General features: G+C 40.6%; 1 protein-coding gene across 2 annotated transcripts in view; it reads left to right on the top strand.

Annotated features, from left to right (window-relative positions):
- LOC140953120 (rho-associated protein kinase 1-like) overlaps positions 1–20049 on the top strand; it is a 32017-nt gene extending 11968 nt beyond the window's left edge. For both annotated transcript variants that reach the window (XM_073402624.1, XM_073402623.1), the window contains exons 20-45: positions 300–380; positions 502–543; positions 852–1049; positions 1608–1676; positions 2249–2345; positions 3622–3728; positions 4500–4571; positions 4688–4936; positions 5775–5897; positions 6514–6575; positions 6661–6730; positions 6824–6927; positions 7348–7429; positions 8011–8209; positions 8879–9108; positions 10487–10588; positions 10692–10797; positions 11227–11300; positions 11382–11473; positions 12481–12559; positions 13022–13090; positions 13812–13944; positions 14659–14724; positions 15805–15937; positions 17258–17409; positions 17839–20049. In XM_073402624.1, coding sequence (XP_073258725.1) covers positions 300–380; positions 502–543; positions 852–1049; positions 1608–1676; positions 2249–2345; positions 3622–3728; positions 4500–4571; positions 4688–4936; positions 5775–5897; positions 6514–6575; positions 6661–6730; positions 6824–6927; positions 7348–7429; positions 8011–8209; positions 8879–9108; positions 10487–10588; positions 10692–10797; positions 11227–11300; positions 11382–11473; positions 12481–12559; positions 13022–13090; positions 13812–13944; positions 14659–14724; positions 15805–15937; positions 17258–17375 — 2757 coding nt within the window. In that variant the 3' untranslated portion in view covers positions 17376–17409; positions 17839–20049. The remainder of the gene's footprint in view (positions 1–299; positions 381–501; positions 544–851; positions 1050–1607; positions 1677–2248; positions 2346–3621; positions 3729–4499; positions 4572–4687; positions 4937–5774; positions 5898–6513; positions 6576–6660; positions 6731–6823; positions 6928–7347; positions 7430–8010; positions 8210–8878; positions 9109–10486; positions 10589–10691; positions 10798–11226; positions 11301–11381; positions 11474–12480; positions 12560–13021; positions 13091–13811; positions 13945–14658; positions 14725–15804; positions 15938–17257; positions 17410–17838) is intronic.
- Positions 20050–21792: the final 1743 nt, after the last annotated feature.

Below are 21792 nucleotides of genomic sequence, written 5' to 3' on the forward strand. Positions count from 1 at the left end.
CCAAGCATAAACGTACAAGTCTAGTGAGGTTCGTTTAGGCATGACTTTCCATATATTGCCTTTATTTTATTTACACAATAAAGAATTGTGTAACAGTGGAAATCTGTCTTTTCTCCCAAGTTGAGTAAAGGTTTGTGACTCATTGTAAGTCAAATCAGATTTGTTCTTAATTGGCATTATGCAAATGTTGCGTACTGCAAATGTTGCATGGTCAAGACCCGCCTGTAACACTTTCTCCCTAGATAGAAATCTGACTATCTCAATTTGGGTTTGTAATTTTTTACCTTATTTATTTTCAGTTGGAAAATAAGAGAACAATAGAATCAGCAAATAGAGAACTGGAGAGAAAAGCTGCACTATTCAAACATGACTTAAAAGAGGTAGGTAATTTATCTTGTGTGGTTTGTTCTTAACTTTGTTGTTTTGCATCATTTCTAACATTATTTTCTTTATTATATTTAATGTTGAACTTGCAACATTTTTTCTGTTTTACCCCAACAGGTGCAGAGGCGAGGCGAGTTTGAAACTGAAGCCAAGAGAAAGGTTTGTGACTGAATCTGATTTGTCAAAAACAACAGTTGTGTTAGTGTCTTCTTTACTTTTGGTTTACCGTGTTACAGTCCTGCTTTCACCCATTGAAAAGTTTAAGAGGTAATTTATAGCACCTACAGTACTTGAGCTTTCAGTAGACTGTGCATTTGAGACACTGAGTACTAAAAGGTGAAATGAGTTCTTTTTGCAATTCAAGAAGCTTTATGCTGTTTTTCGTTAGAATATTCTGAAAGTTATTCCTTAGTATTAGCTATGTAGTTTTAAGAATAATATTCGTGATTTTCTAAACCTTTTCAAAGCTTGAAGCCAAAGTGCAAGAATTGCAGAGTCGCCTTGATGCTGAACTAGATGCTCGAGACAAAATATCCCAGACTTCACACAGTGTACAGTCAAAGATTACTCAACTGGAGAAACAGGTTTGGGACCTGACAGAAGAGCTGAAAAAGGAGTCAGATGCACATGCCAAAACCAAAAAATCACACAGTGATTTACAAAAGGTTGGTGTTTAATGATATCTACTTCCTGTGTCACTGTTTTTATAAAGGTCTTTGAGTAAAATGTAAGCTAAGAATGGTGGCTGCGAAGATTTTTGATGAAATCCGTACATTCTTAGCATCAAAGAATTCTTCTGACTTCATCATAATATTATTTATTAATGAATTGACAAATATGAAATAAATCATATTTTGAACTGTGGATAAAGATATGTGAGTGAACATGATCCTTGCAGTAGAATGAACAATTTAAGTGGTTGGAAAAGAACCTGAAAACTTCAGGTTTGACCAGGATTAATGTTTTAATTTTGTATCATTATTTTTGAATCTGTGCAGGTGAATAAAGGTTGAGTTAATTGAGTTATTGTTATGGTCAGTTTGTTTGCTATAGAATGTATGTTACAGGATGAAAACTGTTGATTGCTCATCTTAAGCTGCTATAATTACTGCAATCAGTAATGGATCTTAAATACCGTCAGGATTTTATTGTTCGTTGCAATAAATTTTGAAATGTCTCCTCTATTTTACTTAGTGATGGTGTTTTTTTAATTCTCTTTGTAGTCTTACACTGTAATGGAAAGATCTTATGGAGATCTACAAGACAAAAACAGGATTATAAGTGACCAGAAGGTAACACAATATCTCGATTTAAAAGCTTCAGATATGTTTGCGTTTTTGAATCTTGGTTAAAAAGTATTTATTCTTCATGGGAGCAGTTTAGCTCAGAGGAGGGGTGTCCGTACACAAGCTAGAGCAATTTTGTGTGGGAAATTTATGTTCCTGTGTATATGACCCGGCAAATGTGGAAAACTCATTTCACTAGAAATTGCTCTGAACAGCAGAGACATGCTGATGCATAACATCAAGGATAGGGGACTAAGATGCTGTAAGGGAAACTTGGAAACCACTGTCAAATCTTAATATATGTAACAACCTTTATGCAACAAGTTGTGCACTAAAAAAAGGTTTCCAATATGTCAATTTTTCTTCACCACAAAAAAGTGGTGTGTCAGTATTCCAACAACTACATTTGTCAAATATATAAATGAGGGCAAATTTACTCAACTGCATAAAAAAAAAAAAAAATGTATATATATATATATGCCCCTGGGCAAAATTTCTGGTGTGAACGAGGTTCACAAATGAAGTGAATTACTCGAAACCTTAATCCAGTTGCTGACTTCTATTGTCGTTTTAAACAGCTTGGCTTAGAAAGAGAACTTATCAAGGTCCAAGCAAATCTTGATGCAGAAATGAATATGAGAAATCAAGCCAACACTGCTAAAGCAGATTTGGAAAGTGAGTAACAGTTTTCGCTTCCTTTATGTTGTTGGTCTGGTTGGCCTGACTGTCAGACCTGGCGGCTGTGTTCTTAGCAGACTGTTATTTGCTTACGTACATTCACAGCAGAGCTCCACGCATGCGAAGCCTTATACCTAAGAAAATTTGGTCATCTATCCGAGACATTTTGGTTATAATGTGACCATATGCCCGTCCGTCCACACCACAGGGAAACCAATGTGAAATGTCAAACTTTCTTGCCAGTTTGGGAGCCTGTAACCTGTGTTTAACTTGATAATAGACATCCATATTATGGTCAATTGACAGCTGTCAAAATAGGGTATCCGCTGACCAAAGTCACATGACCGTATCTCGGGGTCAGGTGCCAACTCATGGAGGTGTTTTATAAGTTTTCTGCTGACCGGTTTTTAGGTTTTAATTGATCACAGGCTCAAGTTTATGTTTTCAGTCATGTTAAAGTTAAGTATAGATTTGAGGATTTCTTTGCAATGGTGTAAAGTCTATTGTCTGATGTAAATTTAGAATGCATAAATGGGAGCTTCGCTTTTGGCTCTAGCTAAATCTATATATTATAGCCTTACATAGATCTGATGCATGTAGCTGTAAGGAAAAATGATCATCAGGTGCCAGGTGAACAGTCAGTTGTTGTCATGGTAAATGAGATCGTTGGGAGACTGTGGTATGTGGTGTGTTGGACATGTCAATGTTCAATTTTGTCCTTGGTTTAAATTTTGTTTTCCTTCCTTTCCAACTACATGTAAAAGCAGAGGAAATTAAAGTTTAAACAAGGATAATACCACCACATATAAAGGTACCTCAGTGGTGTTGGTGGTAGTGTTGATGGTAGTGGTGGTGGGGGGGGGGGGGGGGGGGCGGGGGGGTGAATATTATGTTGGTGATAACTGTACTTACAATACTACTCCTGTTGAACGGTTATTACTTGTCTCTTTTTTCAGAGTAGAAAAGAGATGTCAAGAGTTGCCATATTCCCACCGATATAAGCTGAAAAGGGATTATCAGTTAACATCTCTTTCCCCATTTTCCCACTTGAGGGTTGATGATATGTGTTGTGGTTCAATTTTATCCTTGGTTTGAATTTTGCTTTCTTTTGTTTTTGGGCATGGTAATATAGGATAATGAGTTTGAAACTAAGAAAAATAAAATTTAACCAAGGGTAAAATTGAACCACGACATATGCACTGTGGTATTCAAAATATTTGTAACCAGCAACATATGTGAACGGTTTTAACTTTCTTGTGTGCTCTACTTGTAGGTCAGAACAGACTTTTAAAAGATGACCTTGAGCAACTTAAAGCAAGAACTGCATCAGATGCCAGATTACAGCAAAAACTGCAACAAGATCTCATTAACCTTGAAAAAGTTAGTTTATTGTTCAAGTTAAATTGTCTGGCGCATGAGCTAACTCGCTCACCACTTTGGTTAAATCAACTGCTACCCTAGTTTGTATTGAATGTCTGTATTTGAAAAATAACTTGTTACTTTTATCCTCGTTCACAAAACGTAACCCACGAAAGCAGAATAGAAACCCGACGATTGTCATCACTTATAAAATTTTATACACCCCGGAAAGCTTCACTATTTTTTTTAGTGAAGGAGGTTAAGGCCCCCTCCCAATCCTAAAATCATAAAACTTCTAACATTTAATAACTTGGGTCGTTTAATGGGTAATCACAGCAATAAAAGCCGACCATCTTGTTTGGCGTCACCACGAGCAGATTATCGTGATAATTCTGCTGAAAAGTAGTTTTTAACGACAGTTAAGAGAGCACAAGGGCCCAAATGGCATTTTTGTTTTTGTCGCCCGCCATCTTTTTTCCTCTTCTAATTGCTAACCTCAGGGACCGAAATTTCTGTATGTATAAAACCCAACCGAAAGTTGTTCCGCCTTCTAGGATTTTCCTAGTGCTAGGATCTTCCTCCCTCCATATAAACAGTCCCTTAGAATTTAAAAGAGGAAGACGGGTTAATAGCTGAGCTCAAGGGACATGAGGGTACATTGGCCATAATTCGTTTAGAGGATTACGCATCCAACAGTTTTAACTTAAAGGGTTTCTTGTTTGTGTCTTGTCGAGAAGGGAAAATTGGTTTCTACTTCTTGCACTTATTGTTTTGTTTGTTATTTTTTTTTAGGCAAAGGCCAACACGGAATACGAGCTCAAGTCGACAAAAAGCAAATTTGAAAAGACTATGAATGACTATAAGGTATAAATCATTTTCTGCATCTGTGTGAGGCCGTTTATTTCAGTTTTTCTGATACGTTCTTACTATTTTAGTGGGAAAAATCAGGAGTTGAGCATTGGTTTTGTTCTCTCTTTCAGCAACAAATAACTAGTTTCCAAACAGAAAAGAATAGATTATCACTGACTCTGGAGGAGAGAACGGAACAAGAACGCGCTGAACAGAGCAAAACTTTGGAAAGATTAGAGCAGGAAATCGAGTCCAGAGGAAAGGCTGAAGCAGCTGCTGCCGAGGCTGAGAGACAGAGATCAGTATTAGCTGTGGATCTTAAGGATATGCACCAGAAATTTGAGAGATTGCAGCAGGAATACAATGCTGTTCTTGATACGGTAAACACCAGAATGCGGCAATCTTGCACCGCAAGACTGACACGCACAACAGAGCTGCAAATAAAACTTATCATTGGATAGTGTTCGACTAAATTGGCCCATTTTCGAGAAAATAAGGACCTTAAGATCAGAGGACAACAACGGTGGCGAAAATGTCGCTTAAAAAGTTAATTCATGCTCGCTAAATCTTCATCGCGATTATTCCAACTCGCTTGGTCAAAATGGACGAACTCTCCTGGCATTGAAGTCCTGAGAAACATATCCAAGTTCGGGAAGAGAAAGAACATTTCGTCGTCGCTTGATTATGACCTCCAGTCCATACAACGTGAAAATATGCATTTTTACGTCGTAGTCGTGCAATGTCGGCAAAAAAATGTTCAAAAAACTATGATGCTTGTGTAAAACTTGTCGTCTGCATATTAACGTATTGCATTTTTGACGTTCTTGTTGCTGTCGCCTTCGTCGGATTTTGAAGTCCCTGAATCCTACCTGCGATCGGACACGATGAACAGTCCAATTAAATACCCAAGGCCATCATGTTGTAGCTGAAGATTTCCATAATTATTAAAGAAATTAAAAGTCAACTTAACTGTTGTCAAACAAATTCTGGTTCGTCTGACAAAAAATGGTCATTTGGTCGGATATAAGGAAGATTATTTGCAGGCCTGCACAGGCATCATAGAATTTTTATCATCTCCGGTATCGTCAGGTTGTCGTTCAAGCCGCTGTAAGCCCCAGTCTCTAACAGTACACGAACTAGGATTCCTGCCACTAAGCTATACTGTTTTGGAAGGTTTTAAAGTAACTAAGTGATTTTCTTTGTGGTTTTGCCTTTCAGAAAAAAAGTTTGAATTCGAGACTGGAGGCTGACAACCAGAAACGAACACAGCTTGAAAGTGAAGTGAAATTAAATGCTCAAGAGATAGCAGCACTGAGAACAACAGAGAAGCAGCTGGCAAAGGTATGTCTATCTCTGTACAGAAGAAGTTGAATGGCTCGTAGGAAGTCACTTCAATAACTTTGCACTAATAACGTGACGTCTAACGTAGACTACGAGTAGTCCCCAATTTTTCCTCAGGGATAGTAGAGCGAGCGAAACGCGAGCGCGCGTGAAAATGAACTCATTCTCGCGTGGGGTGATTTTCACGCGCTCGCGTTTCGCTCGCTCTACTATCCCTGAGGAAAAATGGGGGACTACTCGTACTCTACGTCTAACGTGTTGGACTTAAGATCTGGAGGTAGCCTACCAGCAAGCTCTCCATTTGGGGATAACGAACACGCACAACTTTGCACGCGAATGGAGATACGAGAGTGAGGGGCTTTGCTTGGCACCCCCGTATCTTTGAGATGTATTCAGATTCAGATTCTCATCTTGGGATCAGATTCACATCCTGGAATCCTGAGAAAAGAAGTTATTATAACATTGTTCACACAATGTTTCTGGCTAGCCGCTATTGTACAGAAATTAGGAGACGTATTCCTCTCCCAATCAATCTCCAGTAGCCAAGTGCCACCTCAGTCAGTTAATTTTTCAAAAATACAGGGCAATATTTACTGACTATTTTTTGATTCTCCAGCAAGTAGAAGAACTGATGGATGAGCGAAAGCAGCTGGAAGAAGCCTGTGCAAAACTAAAAAGGTATTTGTTTTCAAGACAAACTTTAGTAATACACGCATTTTTGTAAAGCACGCATTTTCTTCGCCTAACACGTTATTTATTTCAGTGCAAGTGCTGTGGATGACTTGCAGATGAAGGAACTTCAAGATCAACTAGAGGCAGAAACATATTTCTCGGTAAGACTTTTATTGTCGTAATTAACTTTTGACTTCTGAAGCATTAGGTTTATTGTCTTTACATTTCATCCTGATTTTATCTTTCCTTGATAGACTTTATACAAAACCCAAGTAAAGGAATTGCGGGAAGAGAACGATGAAAAGGGAAAACAGGCGCAAGAGTTGAGCAATGAGATTCGGCAGCTCAACGAAGAGAGGTGGAGATCCGTTCTTCTTTGTCCCTCCTAGAGTGGCAAATTCAAGAATTCAGAATTTCATTTGAAAAATGCTGAAAACAGAGAAAGGGTACCATAGAAAGTAGTGCTGAAGAGGTTTCATTTGAATGGTCACACCATAGATTTGGTTCACGGACTAAAACGCTAGAACTACTTACTAAATCTATAGTATGATGTAAAGGTACTGCAGAAGAGGTTGACAACGAAACATATCTTCTACAGACTCCGTAATTGGAACTACATGCTAAAAAATAGTATCCTGTCCAAGCACTGTTGTAGAGGTGTGGTTTGAATGGTCACATCCGATAGGATTTCCTCCATAGCCGCAAAAGTTGAACTGTAGGACATGCCTTTTGCTAAGAGAACTTTTGTATTGATGGCGGTTATTACTTGGTTTTTCAGGGAATCACTTTCCGCCCAATTGGAGTTGACATTAACAAAAGCCCACTCAGAACAGTTGGCAAGATCAATTGCTGAGGAACAAGTAGGTGGTATTATCTACCGTCCCCTGTTCAATTAGGTTTCTTGATGTTCGATTACTGGACTCACGTCCTAAGTCGGTTGACTATGATGGTAATGATGGGTAGGAGTGGTCGTGAATTTAACTGTTTGTGAAGGTGACAAGGTCATCGAATGATATGAGCGCTTGAGGAAAAACATGATTGTTTCCTCATTTGTTGACTCCAAAGATCTAAAGCTATTGTACAACTTAGACCCCGGTCAAGCATCGAACTTCACATGTGTCGAACCTAATGCCGATGAGCAAAATCAATTGTACCAACTCATTCGCTTTAGATTCGGCACATGAGCGGGAAGTTTGATAGTTGACCCGGGCCTTAGAAAAACCTTAACACCACACGGTTTGATTGCGTTGCAAAGAAACAGCGATCAGGTGTGAGAAAACTAAAGGGCAAGGGGTAACGGTAATTAATTTTTGGGAGCCTTGAGCTTCATAGTGATGGGCCCATAGACAAACAGCATTCCTGAAATATTTGAAATATTAAAGAGATTGTTCAAATTTTCACAATTGATTTCGTGAGATAATGTTGACCTTTATACCACCAGTACGCAGATCTGGAAAAGGAAAAGACCATGATTGAACTGGAGGTCAAGGAATTGATTGCGAGGCACAAGAGTGATATGTCAGAGAAAGGCGCACAGATCACCCTGCAGGAGGATCGTAACCAACAGCTAACAGAGTCCTTGGATCAGAAAATAGCGGAGAAAAATGAATTGAATGCTAAGATAAAGAACATGCAGGAAGGTTGGTCAAGTGTAGTACACTATGTAATTAATTTTCAATCAATCAACCTGTAGAGAGCTTAAGGAACAATAGTAGTCTTTGTACGGTCCTCCATACAAAGCCTACGAGTAGTCCCTCATTTCCCTCAGGGATAGTAGGGCGAGTTAAGTAGGCGAGCGCGCTTGAAACTCGTCATCAACTAGCAAGATGACACGTCGAGGGAAAAGACGAAATGAAGGACTACACGCTGATCCCAGGCATTTGACTCTTTGCGTTGCTTTTACAACACACACGTTTGATTGGCTCTTCCTTGGCGACCTGTCATGAGATGTCTTAAACCCGCCAGTCACTTTCAACACTCGAGATGATTGGGGTTTAGTTTTGATGATCATCAAAATAGAGAATCGCTGAAATCAGAGTTTAGGCCTCATATTCTCTCTTACCCCGCGAGTCACCTCTCCAGCCGGTGGCGTTTTTTGTGCGCGTTTGCGTATTTCGCTCGCCCTGCTATTCCTGAGGAACTTGATGGACTACTTGTTGTGTAACCATGCATGTTTTGAGAGAGTTTTATTCTTCAGATTACCTCTTCAGTTACGAAGAGCATAAAGAGCATTGGTGTAGATAACAGCAGTGCAATTGTTTCATTTTTTAAAGATCATCTTATGTTTTTTTCCGTTTTTTTTTTTCTAGATCTCGAGAAATCCAAGGACATCAGCAAAGAAATTGATGGTGCTACGGAAAAGTTGAAAAAGCAGCTCGCTATAGAAAAAACGATGAAAATCCAAGCTGTCAACAAACTGGCCGAGATAATGAACAGAAAAGACTTGGCGAGAGACAACAGTAAAAAGAGAAAGGCTACGTCAGACGACTTGAGGAAAAAGGAGAAAGAGTGTAGGAAATTGCATCAAGAACTAGGAGCAGTGAGTACATATTCCACCAGAAAAGTTTCTGTAATAAGGCCAAGGTGCACTAGAGGCTGTCTTTCCCCCCCTCCCGCCACCCAGCAAAAAGTTTCATAAGTCCCGCGCTAAGTAGACTCCTTCCGATTCAGTTTGTAGATAGCGGAGCAGTCCACCCTTCATGTTAGCCCGGGGTGAGATTTTTCATTCAAAACACCCACGCGTTTCGGCGGTAAATCGCATGACCACCTGGACTTTTAGAGAGAAAAAAAAAACAACGAAACGAAGCCTAGTCTTTCTTTCCACTAAAGTTTAATGTCTACATAGACGTGAATAACAGAGAAAGAAAGAGCTAGAGCGAGGGTAAAAAACCAAGGAGTCCAATTTCGTTGCAAGAAAATCGTGAAAATTTTATGGCGGCGGTGAGAATTGAGTAATGCTAGCGGCCACCAAGGTGAACATGAGCGGCAGTGACAAAAAAGTAAACAGGAACACATAAGGCATTTCCTCCGTAAAACGTGTAACGAGGAAGTTTCTGTAGTCGTGCAAAACAACGGTAAAGAAATTTACAAAAGGTGTGCTGCACGTACAAAGCTGTTTTTGTTGTCTGCTTATTAGACCTATTTATAAATATATATTTTGCCGTTTTCATTCCCTTCACCGCTTAGCATTACCCGATTTTATATTTTGTTTGAGTTAACTACAAATATTCACGAGAGCTTTGCTTTTAGCCCTCCCTAAATCTCTATATTATTCATGGGATATCCTGGCCTCGTTGTTGATATTAGCTAAGATGCTATTATGACCGGCTTGACAGGCCCTTCCAGTTTGTTACCGAAGTGCCGTGAAGAATAGACACTATAGCAATCCTTCAAAGAAGAGGAGAGATGGTGAATGGCGTTTTCCCATTGGGGCAGGCTACTTGATGGAAATAGTACCCATAGTTGGACATCTCGTTTTTCTTATAGATATTAAAATAGTAATATCTAACACTCTCTTTAATTAGGTTATTAAAATTCCTAACAGTATCAGTTACTTGTGTGTTTGAAAGGAAAACGTTAATTTCATAGAACATTCATGTCCCTCTCAGGCTAAAGCTTTTTTGTCGACTAAAATCAGTGCAATTAACAGCCTCAGTCGAAGCTTTTTGAACCCTGTAATTTTAAAATTACTTAATCTTTCTCTTTCCTTTTTTTGGGCAAATGGGCCTTCGGTGTTCTCATGGAGATGACATGGCGTACCATCGAGACCCATTTAGCAGGCCCTTTAGTCTGGTTGTATTGATTATTGTATTGTTTGGTTCCAAAGCACTATGAGCGTTGTTGACTTTCGTATGGAAGTTGTGCAGTGTACTTGAGCCACGCTGACACGCTTACACTCTGACTCGCTGATTTTCTAGGAACGAGAGAAGTACGGCCAGATGGTGACAAAATTCCAGGGACAGATGGCCGAATATCAACAGAATCTTCAGATGGAAATGGAGCAAAGGCAAAAGATGCAGGTAGCTACCCGTTCTTTATCAAGCCCAGTGAGTGTGTTCTTGCATAGGAAACGTGCTCTTTCACAAACGCGGACAGCGTCTCAGATAGTCTTTTTGATTTCAGATGGAGCTGGATTCTAAAGACCTGATGATTGACCGGCTCAACTCCCAGATCAAACAGCGGTCACTAAACACGAGTATTACCGATGACGATGCTCTCACTGTACCAGGTAACTTTCTATTGAGCAGCTGGTCTCTTCTCGCTGAAATTGCGTGCCAGCCTAAATGACGGCGTTGGCTGTGTTTGTAACTAAACATTTTGTGGTTGCCGTGTAGCTACAATGGAACCTGGACACAACGAACCTCTATAATAACGAAGTCCCTGGTATAACGAACGATTTTTTTAACCCTACTAATAATCAAATATATGAAAAAAGACCTCGATATAACGAAACTTCGTTATAGAGAACCAATTTTGCCAGTCCCTTGGTCCTTCGTTATATCGAGGTTCCACTGTATTGAGCTGCGTTGTACATGTACAAATTTCTTGTGAGTCAAACCTCAAGTCAGTTACATATGTGGAACTATAATGCTGTATCAGATAACTGCTTAATTTGTGTTTCTCTGGATGTTAATTTATTTTTATTAATTCTTTTCAGCCCATTTACCTAAGGAAGGTTGGGTGTCGATTCCAAACAAACAGAACATCAAAAGATATGGTTGGAAGAGACAAGTGAGTTCTAACTACCTTCCAGTTTAACCACTTCTTAGAAAGCTACATATTGATAATTATCCGCGTGCTTTTTTCTTGCAGTATTTAGTTGTTAGCAGTCGTAAGATTTTCTTCTATAACTCTGATGCTGATCACAAAAGTAGTTCAACACCTTCTATAATTCTAGAAATTAGGTAAGTGTAATAGTCCTTAATTTGAGTGACTCACTGAAAATTCGTACCATGACTTACCATCGTAGTGTCAGTTTAATGGTGGACAAAAAACAATTGAAATTTCTTGTTGGAAAGTCCGTAAAAATAAAAAGCACTGTGCAAATTTCTACCAGAGGTTATATTTAAATGGTAATATTCGTAAATTTTTCAAAGTTAGGGCCTGTTTACATGGAGGTGGGGGCCCCAGATAGGTGAGGTAACATGCGGCGGGTCACAGCACCTATCATGTTAACGTGATCAAATTAAAATGGGAGATTATATGGACAGGCGGGTTACCCCACCAAAGCGGATTACCTCACCTACCTGGGGTCCCCCACCTCCATGTAAACAGACCCTTAGGATGTCAAATGATTTTTTATTCTTGTCATTACTTGGTCTAGGAATTAAAGAGTCAAGTGTTTCCCCTCCTGATAAATTATGTAGTGCTTGTATCCAAAATCGCCGTTGCGAAGAATTTGGGCTTGTCATTGAATCGCCTTGTCATTTCTTGAATCACCAGTTACGTTTAGTGTTTGTTTTTGCTCTTGTGTTAATCTCATACCTTATCCAGTAGTCACGACACCACACGTTACATTCGTTCTTGTTGATACTCTCCATTCTTTTTCTAGTTTCAGCCCTTTCCTTTTTGAATTTTCTTAGTTCGCTTAGGGTCAGGGTTGTATTTCGTTTGCTCGCTCGATGAGTGAGTGTGCATTGATATTGGTGTCGGTCACTTCGAGGTTGCACAACTTCGCACAACTTCGACTTTTTTGGGATACTACCCCATTTTTTATTGGTTATTACGATGTACCGCGGGGAAAAAAACAGTCCCATGGAACCCTTAATAGAACACATAGTGTAATTTGATACAAAACCGACCCAGTCTCCTGAACAGCCTCAAAGTGGCCAACTAGCCGCTTTAGTTTAATGATGAATTGCTTGCGCAGCGTTTGAGTTGCTTAAAAGTTCTTGCAAACTTTCTTTTGTAGTAAGTTATTCCACGTGAGGTCAGTAACGCAAGGTGATGTCATACGTGCTGATGCTAAAGATATTCCTAGAATATTTCAGGTTTGTACGTTTGCATTGAACAGTTGTGTTTTGCAGTGTTTGTTTCATGGGAAGGGTTAAGTGCGTCTAGGTGGTATGGAGGTATCTGCGATTCACGGTTAATAATTTTTTTTATTGCCAGTGGTTTAAAATTGCTCTCTGTTACTGTTAACAGACATTTGAAAATAAAAGTCAGTTGATTGAAAAGATCAAAATTAAACTCCATCGTTGTGAATCTCTAAGGAACTTCCCGAAAAGTTGAAATACTATACGGTCCATCAGCCGAAAATTGAAATTTTTGGCCTTTTTACGCCTGCTAAAAGCAACGTCAAGACCCACCGAGACTCTTTATTTATTCCAATATCTCTTATGTTTGCTTTACTCTGTATTAGTTACACCCATGTCCCTTACTGATCGCGTGAAAACGAACTTGATTCGGGATCTATATACAAGGTGCCTTACAGAGGTCTATTTAACTTACAGATTTTATACGCGAATGAGGCGGAGAGTATAAATCCTGTGGAAAAAGACAAAGAGGAACAACAACCCGAGGTAAGATGCCTGTAATACTAGTTACCTTTGTGGCACTGAGCCACACAAAATTACGAGACCATATCCACGCTAGCCTGCGTAGCAGGCGCTTGAAAGTAGTGGGCACAAGAAAAAACGGGCGCGCGAGGAGGAGACACGCGAGGGGAGAGGGAGTTTCCTCACCCCCCCCCCCCCCCCCCCCCCCGCGTGTCTCCCTCGCGCGCGCTCGTTCTCCCTTTCGCCCACTACTTCCAAGCGGTATATCCACGCCTTAGATCATTGTCACGATCGAACTTCAAAATGCTTTAAATCCCCAAATGTTATTTTGTAAAACACTAAAACAAACAAACAAACAACAACAAAGTAACAAACCAACAGCAGCAACAAACAATATTGCTGAAGAGGTCACATGTGTCTGTTATTGACTCCAACACTGAAAGGGTTAAGTAATGAACTTACACTCTTGATTTCCTCATTCTCACTGTTGATCTGTTCGCCTACAAAAAGCTAGTGGAGTAAGCACGAGATGAACTAGGAAGGAAGTGCCTGGTATATTGATTACAATAACGAGTTTCTAATGAAATTCGAGCTCTTAACCGATGTCAGGAGGAATTTCTGTCTGTCAAAAAATCTCGGCTGCGCCTCGCTCTTCTAACCCATTTCTCGTTGTTCGGATAACAGGAGAAACACTCCGTCCGATATCTGATTTATTTCATCTTATCTTGGTTCTTCTTCATTTCAGGATCGAATGAACGCGATCAATTACATGAGGCATCAGTTTATTCCTATGCACTTTCACATGCCCACCAACTGTGACTCTTGTAGCAAACCTTTATGGCACATGTTCAAACCTCCCCCGGCTGTAGAGTGTAAACGTAAGTAACAGTACGAATGCTTAAGATCTGTTGAAAATCTAAACGTCTCGAACACAGGCTGCTTTGAAGCAGTTATTTTTTATGTTAGGTCGAGCTTTACCTTGTCCCGACGTCCACAGGGCTTTTCCTTAGAAAATGGGAGGGACCGGAAAGGGAAAAGATCTTTGGACGAAGTTGAGCCGAGTTGTTACCAGGACAAGCTATATGCCATTTTTACAGTGAACCCAGGTTTAGAGCTAACCTTGTCTTGTCCCCAGTTATCTCCTACTGTGTCTGCTTTTAAGTGTTTACGTGGGACGCGCTGCGCGGGAGACTCGCGTACTAGGTAAGGGTTGGGGGGATTGGGCAGAAAGGAGGAAAAAGGCAAGTCTTTCTTTTCTTTCTCTGCTTCCTTTTCATCGTAATTTTTGTGCCAGTCCCGCGCGAGTGCGTATAAATAATAATGGAAGATTAAAGACAAGTCAGAAGCTAATTGAGCTTCGGAAAAACCGTGGTCCCGCAGCCTCCCATGATAAAATCCGCGCTGCTATTGGCTAAAAAGTTATCCCAAAGCTTTGACCAGATTTTAATATATCCTGCGCGGGATACATTACATATTTTGGGTTGTTTTGTCCTGGCTGAGGGATGGTCTTGAGATAAATCGAGGCTCCAAAACTATTTGCCCGGTTAATCATGCACTTGCTTACTGTTGTTTGATACGTTTTACCATGCCAGGTTGTCATATGAAGTGTCACAAGGACCATGTAGATAGAGAAGAGGCTTGTATCACCATGTGTAATGGTAAGTATTAGAATGCCATCACTTTTTTAGTTTTTTGAGTTGGAGGAACGTTGAACCATACAAAGGATGCACTGAAACAAATCGTTATCAATTGCGAAGACGGAAACACACTGTATCTTAAATAAGTCGTTCCGTGCTTGGTTCTGTTGAACAACTAATTGCTAGCAGCTATGGTTTTTAGCCTCTAAAAATCGTCATTTGTCCGCACAGTAAAATAGCAGAGGAGGGCTCAAGCGAATTCAGGATCCCTCGTTTCTTTGTTTTGTTTTGTTTTGTTTTGCATAATTGGCACTAACGAGTTTTCAAGTGTTGATAAAATGCTGATAAGGCTATTTTAAAAACACATGTTTAACAAGGGCCAACTTAAATGGATGATCCTGCAAGGTACCTCTAGTATGACAACTCTTCTAAAGGGATTGGTATGCCCATGTTGAACGTAACTATTGCGAATGAATGAACTTCTGATTAATAACTTTAGAAGTACCGTCAACGCGTCAGGGCAAAAGATCTACTAAAAACTGCTACAATGCATTGGAATATGACTTAACCTAATTTTACTACGATACTATTTTACCCAAGTGCTGTGTTGGTAGATCATGAGAAGAACTGCTTCATCCAACCCTGTAGATCCCAAAGAGAGTTCACCTGCCGCAGCCCAATGGCAAAGACGCTAAACGAATTTTATAGTCAGGGTTCGTACAGAGTCTTGAATTCTTGAAAAATCTTGAAATTTGCGCAGCAATTTTCCAAACCTGAAAAGTAGAGAGCTACAACAAGTGCTTCATGAGGGAGTTTTTTATCGTTTTGGTCAAATCTTATTCAATCTCGCCCGTACGTTTGCAGTGCATCGAAAGAAAGGCTTTGTTTGCTGCTTTTTTAAGGTCTGACTTATTTGATAACCACGAGTCTGGGAAAATAAATTATTGTTTTGGAAAAAGTCTGGAAAAAGTCTTGATTTTTGGATTCAAAAATCTGTAGGAACCCTGTATATTGTTATTAAAGCAAATTCACTTAGTTTTCTTCTTTGGTACCCGAGCCAGTTGAGTTTGATAAAACAGTTGTGACATGATTTTTATTTAGTGAACATGGATCTGATCTCTGCAAAGGAGCTCTTGGTTCTTGCACAAACAGCTGATGAACAGAAGCAGTGGGTGTTGTACCTTAGCAAGAAAATTGTTCGAAAGGAACCCAAACTAAAGAGTGCTTCAGTACGGTACGTCAGTTCCCCAATCCACAAACTATGGGGGAAATGGATACAACCTTTTGCGCAAACATCTCTGAGATTGTTTGGATTGACAAGCTTAAGTTATGATTGGTCAATGGTATCCAAGGCGACCAATATCCAGTCATACTCAAACGAGCCCAGAAAACGGCGCGCCGAAAGCTTTTACCTGTTTTCCCTGCGTTGTGATTAGAATGAATACCTTAAAATCAGGTTGGACAGATTATGTTTATCACACAACGTTATGCTCGTTGGAGAGAACCATTTATGCTAATTTATAGGGCAGATTTTGGAGAAAAGTGGGGAAATCATAGTAAGAGACAGTTGTCCAAGGAATAGAGTTGAATACAAGATTTAGCACCGAAGAACAATGATGAGGGCTAAGCACTCTTTTAAAAATGACTAGCTTTCGGTAATGTAATGATCAATGCTATGTAAAGTACGTAACATTAACCGGTGTCGGCAGTTAGCCCTTGATGGTGTAGTGGATACCGATGTGGATTATACGTTCAAGTCCAACATACTTGCTATTGTTCTTGTTCCGTTCACAACTATTTTCCCCGTAGTTTGTGGATTGGAAAGTTAGTATTGAATTGTTAAAATGATTGTTTGTGAGCTCAAGTGTTTGGAAATTAATAATTCGGCTTTCGTATAATAGTTTGCATATCTCGGAGGGTGTCATCTGCCAAAACCCAAGACTCTGAGATCTGTTAGTTCTGTAATCGTTTAAATATTAATGCAAAATATTTCCAAGCTCGTACATCCTCAAGCCTACCTCTACACAGAAACATTTTCCAGTTTCCCAGTAGTTTAGGATGCAGACAGATCTTTTGTGTTTTTGTATAGATGTTCTTCAAAAAGCAGTCCACATTGTTTAAACGGCTTTTTGTGTCTTTTTGAAATCTTTTCCTGATAGAAATTTATATCTTTCGTCTTCGTTAAGTGTTTGAGTTCTGTGAGCCATTTTCTCAAGCTTTGCGCTCATCTTAGACGTATCTATTTTAAATGTCGATTGTTGGGGTGTCTTTGGTTTCTTTGTTGGACTAGCTATACTTGTGGACATTGCAGTACCCCGAGTTACCCAAGCTTGAGGTACCCACGGTGCTGGGCGTTCATGTGTCTTCTGTTGCAGATGACGTTGTCGTGACGCTTGCGACTCGCTTTATAAGGACAAAATGTGAAAAATGTTTTGTGACACGTTAAACAAGGCCTCTTTAGAAGGGAGTAGGGTAAAAAAAGAGGGTGAAAAACAGGTTAATCAGTATCGGGTGCGTGACACCCTTCTGAACTGTCCTTTTTTTCTCTCTGTAGGTTAGGAAGCGATGAAGCAAACTTAAGAAGAAGCGTGGCAGAAAGATCTGCAGCGTCTCGTCCATCGGGTCCCCAGCGTTCAGTATCTGTATCCTCAGGAAACAGAAAAATTACGTGACTCAAACCATAGCCTCGCCGCTTGGCCTAATCTAGTAAGTAGCAGCAGTCAGTATTCTTGTGTTTGGCGTAGTCTTCAAGGGCCGAGTTAAGTCTAATCCTGCATTAACTGTAACCCCTTTATCTACGCTAATCGCCTTTTGAACCACTCAGCCCAGGTAAATTCCTGTATGGGGTGTCTGGCATCACATGACGGTAGTGTTACTTGATAGCATTAGAAAAAGGAAAAAAGGAAAAGCATAACTTAAATGTCGCCACCGGTATCACTGTCGTTGGCTAGGATTCTGTTTTGGCATTCCCGTATTTATGAAGGAGCGTTTCCGAATAAGCGCCCCACTAGCCTGACTACCAGCAACAATACAGGGCTTATCGAATTTTTTTTTTTTTTTTGGTATTGTTAATGGTGATGAGCAGGAACCGACACCCTCCTCCTGTAACTGATTCATCCTTTTTATTCTTTTCAGGATTATTTTTCATCAGAAGACTGTAATAATTAGAGAACCTAGCATTCCAATGGTAAATACATGTCATCACTGATCAGTGTTACTGTGAAGAACATCTCTGAACGACCTTACTTTTCATCGCAAGTGTTATTTGATAGTCGTGTAAGTGTGATTAGGCTCTTTGGACGACACTGACCAAGCCCAAGTGGATTCACTGAGGACCAACAACTTACTTTCAAGTTCCTTGACTATCGGTTGCGTTTCAACTATACGTTACAACTATAAGCTTTGTTCTCTGCGAGCAGAGGTTTCTCTCGCATGGCTTTTAGCGTTTACGAAGTCGTTCGCGTGGCGGCGAAACCAGCTACGTAACAGACAAGCCACGCGAATGACTTCATAAACGTAGCCTGCGTAGCAGGCGCTTGGAAGTAGTGGGCACAAGAAAAAACGGGCGCGCGAGAAGGAGACACGCGAGAGGAGAGGTAGCTCCCTCACCCTCGCGTGTCTCCCACGCGCGCGCCCGTTCTCTCTTTCGCCCACTACTTCCAAGCGCCTGCTACGCAGGCTATTATAAACGCGAAAAGCCATGCAAGAGAGAAACCCCTGCTCGCAGGGTATATGCTTTGCCTGGGAGCTCTATAACTTTTACATAGTAGAGGTCGCTCCCGAATGTTTTGGACGGAAATCAGAGGAACAAACGTTGCCTGTATATAGGTAAAAATATTTTTCAAAGAATTCGGATCCCAAAAAACCAGTATTCTTCTCTCGAAGATGCCTTTGTATCTATAAGCTGTTGTTAGAATGGCGTAAATTAGCAGTAAGGATAGATCCTCGGAGTCCCTTTGTATCTTAGTCGTTGACCCTCACGCCAGAGAGAACGTTAATGCAGGACAAGAAAACGTCCAGATTTTGTCCTAAGAATTCGCTATGATGAAGCAGTGCCATTAGAGAAATAGCCTGTTCCAGACGCCAAGATAGTGGGGAAAGCGGATCGAGAAAAGACGCGCGAAAACCGCGTGGGGGCTGGGGAGAGACGGAGTAGTAGCCTTTCCTTTCCTTCGTTCATTATTTCACTGCTCGCTCACTTTTTTCGCTCGTCTGCACTGACCGAGATCCTGGCACAGGCTATAAGAGCCAGAGCTTGATTGCTGTCATTTGAATCTTCTCACTCGAGGATTTTAAATTCGTACCAAGTGAGGTTTAACGATTAACTTGAGGCTGCCGTTTCAATTCAGCGGAGTGCCTTGATTGGTGTGTAAACGGCCTCATTGAGCGAAGTTTATTTATTTGTTGTGAAAGCTCTTCGAGAGCATTTTCTGTCGGGAATAGTTCATACCGTAATTCAAAAAAGAGGCTAACACTCCCCGATTTTAAAGGTAGATGATGCGACTCGGTTTTGCCGTCGATTGTCGCATGTAAGTTTCAAAAATTTGTAACTTACGCAGCTCTTTCGGTGCCAAAATTACATACACCTTCGCTCGTGTAATTCTGTTCGTGGTTGCAGTATGTCGTACGATTTTCAAGCGTTTTTTTTTTTTAAAAATCCAGCGACATCTTTTGTATCATACGTGATACGCATTAGGCAATTATCGCCTAAGTTGGAACTAGTCATTCGACTAGAAGTTTAACCCTTTATACCCTAAGATCAAAATTTTAATTCTCATTTGTTGCCCCTATTCATTTCCTTAAGAAGTAGTGGGAAGAAGTTGATAAGATATCAAGCAAATTCATCTTGTGTGATCATGTCCCTAATTCTCATGACCACTCTGTTTTACAAAGCATTGATATTACAAGGAGAAATTTAATGCTGATCACTTTTAGGGCTTAAAGGGTTAACGACATGACGATGGTAGAAAGGTGCAGTTAGCCTACTCGTGCATTATCAATGATTGTAAAAAATTTTGCGAATGAGACCTTGACCTCCACGAAAAAAAAATTGAAGCTTTCTGGATAATATTGATTGTTATTTCCATTACCGACTTATTTAGCACTAGTAATTTATTTGTCGGATTGTGCGATGTAATCAATTTAAATACTTCAATATGGTACAAAATAAATATTTTCTAGTTCTTTGTACCATATGTCATGTCACAGAGGCTATGAACAGATTCTATAATATTCACTCGTAGTTCGGTCGGCTTGTAAGTTATAAGCTTTTGTTCCTTGATTTCTGGCCCTTCGGGCCTTCAAAATATAGGAAAAACATGAATAAATTTTAGAGTTTTATACGAAGTCTTGATCTCGTTCATTGTGTACTTCTGCTAATTAGAGTGGTTTTCGTTTGAGTGTCGTAAAACCAAAACCAAAGTAATTACTCTGGCCAATCACATAGGACACAGACAATACATTGAACCAATCAAAACTCGAAGTAATTACATGTGGCTGACGCAAAGCGCGGGAAAATGCATGCGAGCGCGTCACAATTGGCTTTGGTTTTACTTCTGATTGGATGAAAAGGTGGCGCGAATCTTTTAAGCCAATCGCATCGTGTAGAAAGTGCAAAACCAATTACTTTTCGACACTCAAATGAAAACCGCTCTATTGACGAAGTCAGTAGACTGTTGCAGACTGAGTATTCAGTAGCTCTCCAGTTCCACTTGTCCCTCACTTTTTTCTTCTTTACGCTGGTAATTTTGTTATTTTAGGCTATGTTTACGTTATACCGGCACAAAAAGCTAGTATAGTATGAACAGCAACTGTACAGAATTCGCTCACCGCCCTCTCCCCAGAAAAGTTTTGAGCGGGGAGGCTCCGCCCCGATGTCCAACCCCTTGCCCTTTTTTATACGATGGTCTTATTTGCGAACCGCTGACCTCATATAGTGGTTACTCCGACTGAAGGGGAGGACGTGGAGCGCAAGGTTGAGAACTGAAATTTTCTATACACCAACAAGGCGTTTTAGTATTGTAGGGCTTTAAATGCCGTAAGTAGCTCGGGCCGTAGCTTGCATGACTCCAGCCAGAGTGGCTGAGAAGGAGACTTAGAACCCACTCGAAGAAGCTCATTTGTTTTAGAATTTTCTAACCCAATGCTGTTAGCTGTTCCAAGAGCGTTTATGCGGCATTTTTGCGCAATTAGTGCGCTTTGTTTCCTACTAGCCCCCCAAAATATACAGATCCCAGCATGTCACTCCCCTTATTTCTCGCCGTCATGTAGCCCGCGAGCAGAACGCGCTCATCAGGCAAACTATCATGGCGCTGGTGTATTAACGTTAAACAAGTTCGTCAGTTTTCTTTTGGTTTTAAAAAACTGATTTGTTCAACCCGTGAAATACGTGTATTGTTTATGGCAGTGGATCGCAGTCGATTTGTGGCTGCTGTCTTTCTGCAGGAAGGTTATAACTCCTCCACGACACATCACGTGACAGTGACAACTGTAACCTACGAAAATAGTCGGCCTGGCATCGCCGCAGGACACGATCGATGAGAGGTGCCTGTATTTGCGGTCTGTGACACAATTCCTTCTCAATGTAATAACTTCCTAGCGAAACAGAGAATACCACTAAGATGACAAAAAACAAGGCCCTAGCCAGACCAGCGGTAGACGAACAAACACTCCATGTTGCTATCAGGGCTCAAGGGCGGGGGCCAGAACTAGACTAGAGGGCTCAAGAGGCCGCCGCCCAGTTAGCTCTGGCGACCTTTGATGACCTAGCCTGCGTAGCAGGCATCGACCTACAATAATCTGCTCCACAGCTGTTCTTTGTTGCGTGGCGACACAAAGAACGGCTGTGAAGCAGGCTATTGATGACCCTGTCTAACCTCATTCCCATTTTTAAAGCGAGAAGTCCCTGTTGACGTGGTTTGGCCTTGCCAAAAATACGGAGCCTTAGCATCAACGACGACGACGTTAGCGAACGTCACATTCGCGTTTTTTCGAACTTTATCGCGTATCAGTTCCAGTTTGCTGAAAATGTCCGAATGTAGGTAGCCTTGCTACAAGTCGACCTCTAGGCGAGCGAAGCGAGCCTTTTGG

This window comes from Porites lutea, chromosome 11, assembly GCF_958299795.1.
Source record: "Porites lutea chromosome 11, jaPorLute2.1, whole genome shotgun sequence".
Taxonomy (NCBI): domain Eukaryota; kingdom Metazoa; phylum Cnidaria; class Anthozoa; order Scleractinia; family Poritidae; genus Porites; species Porites lutea.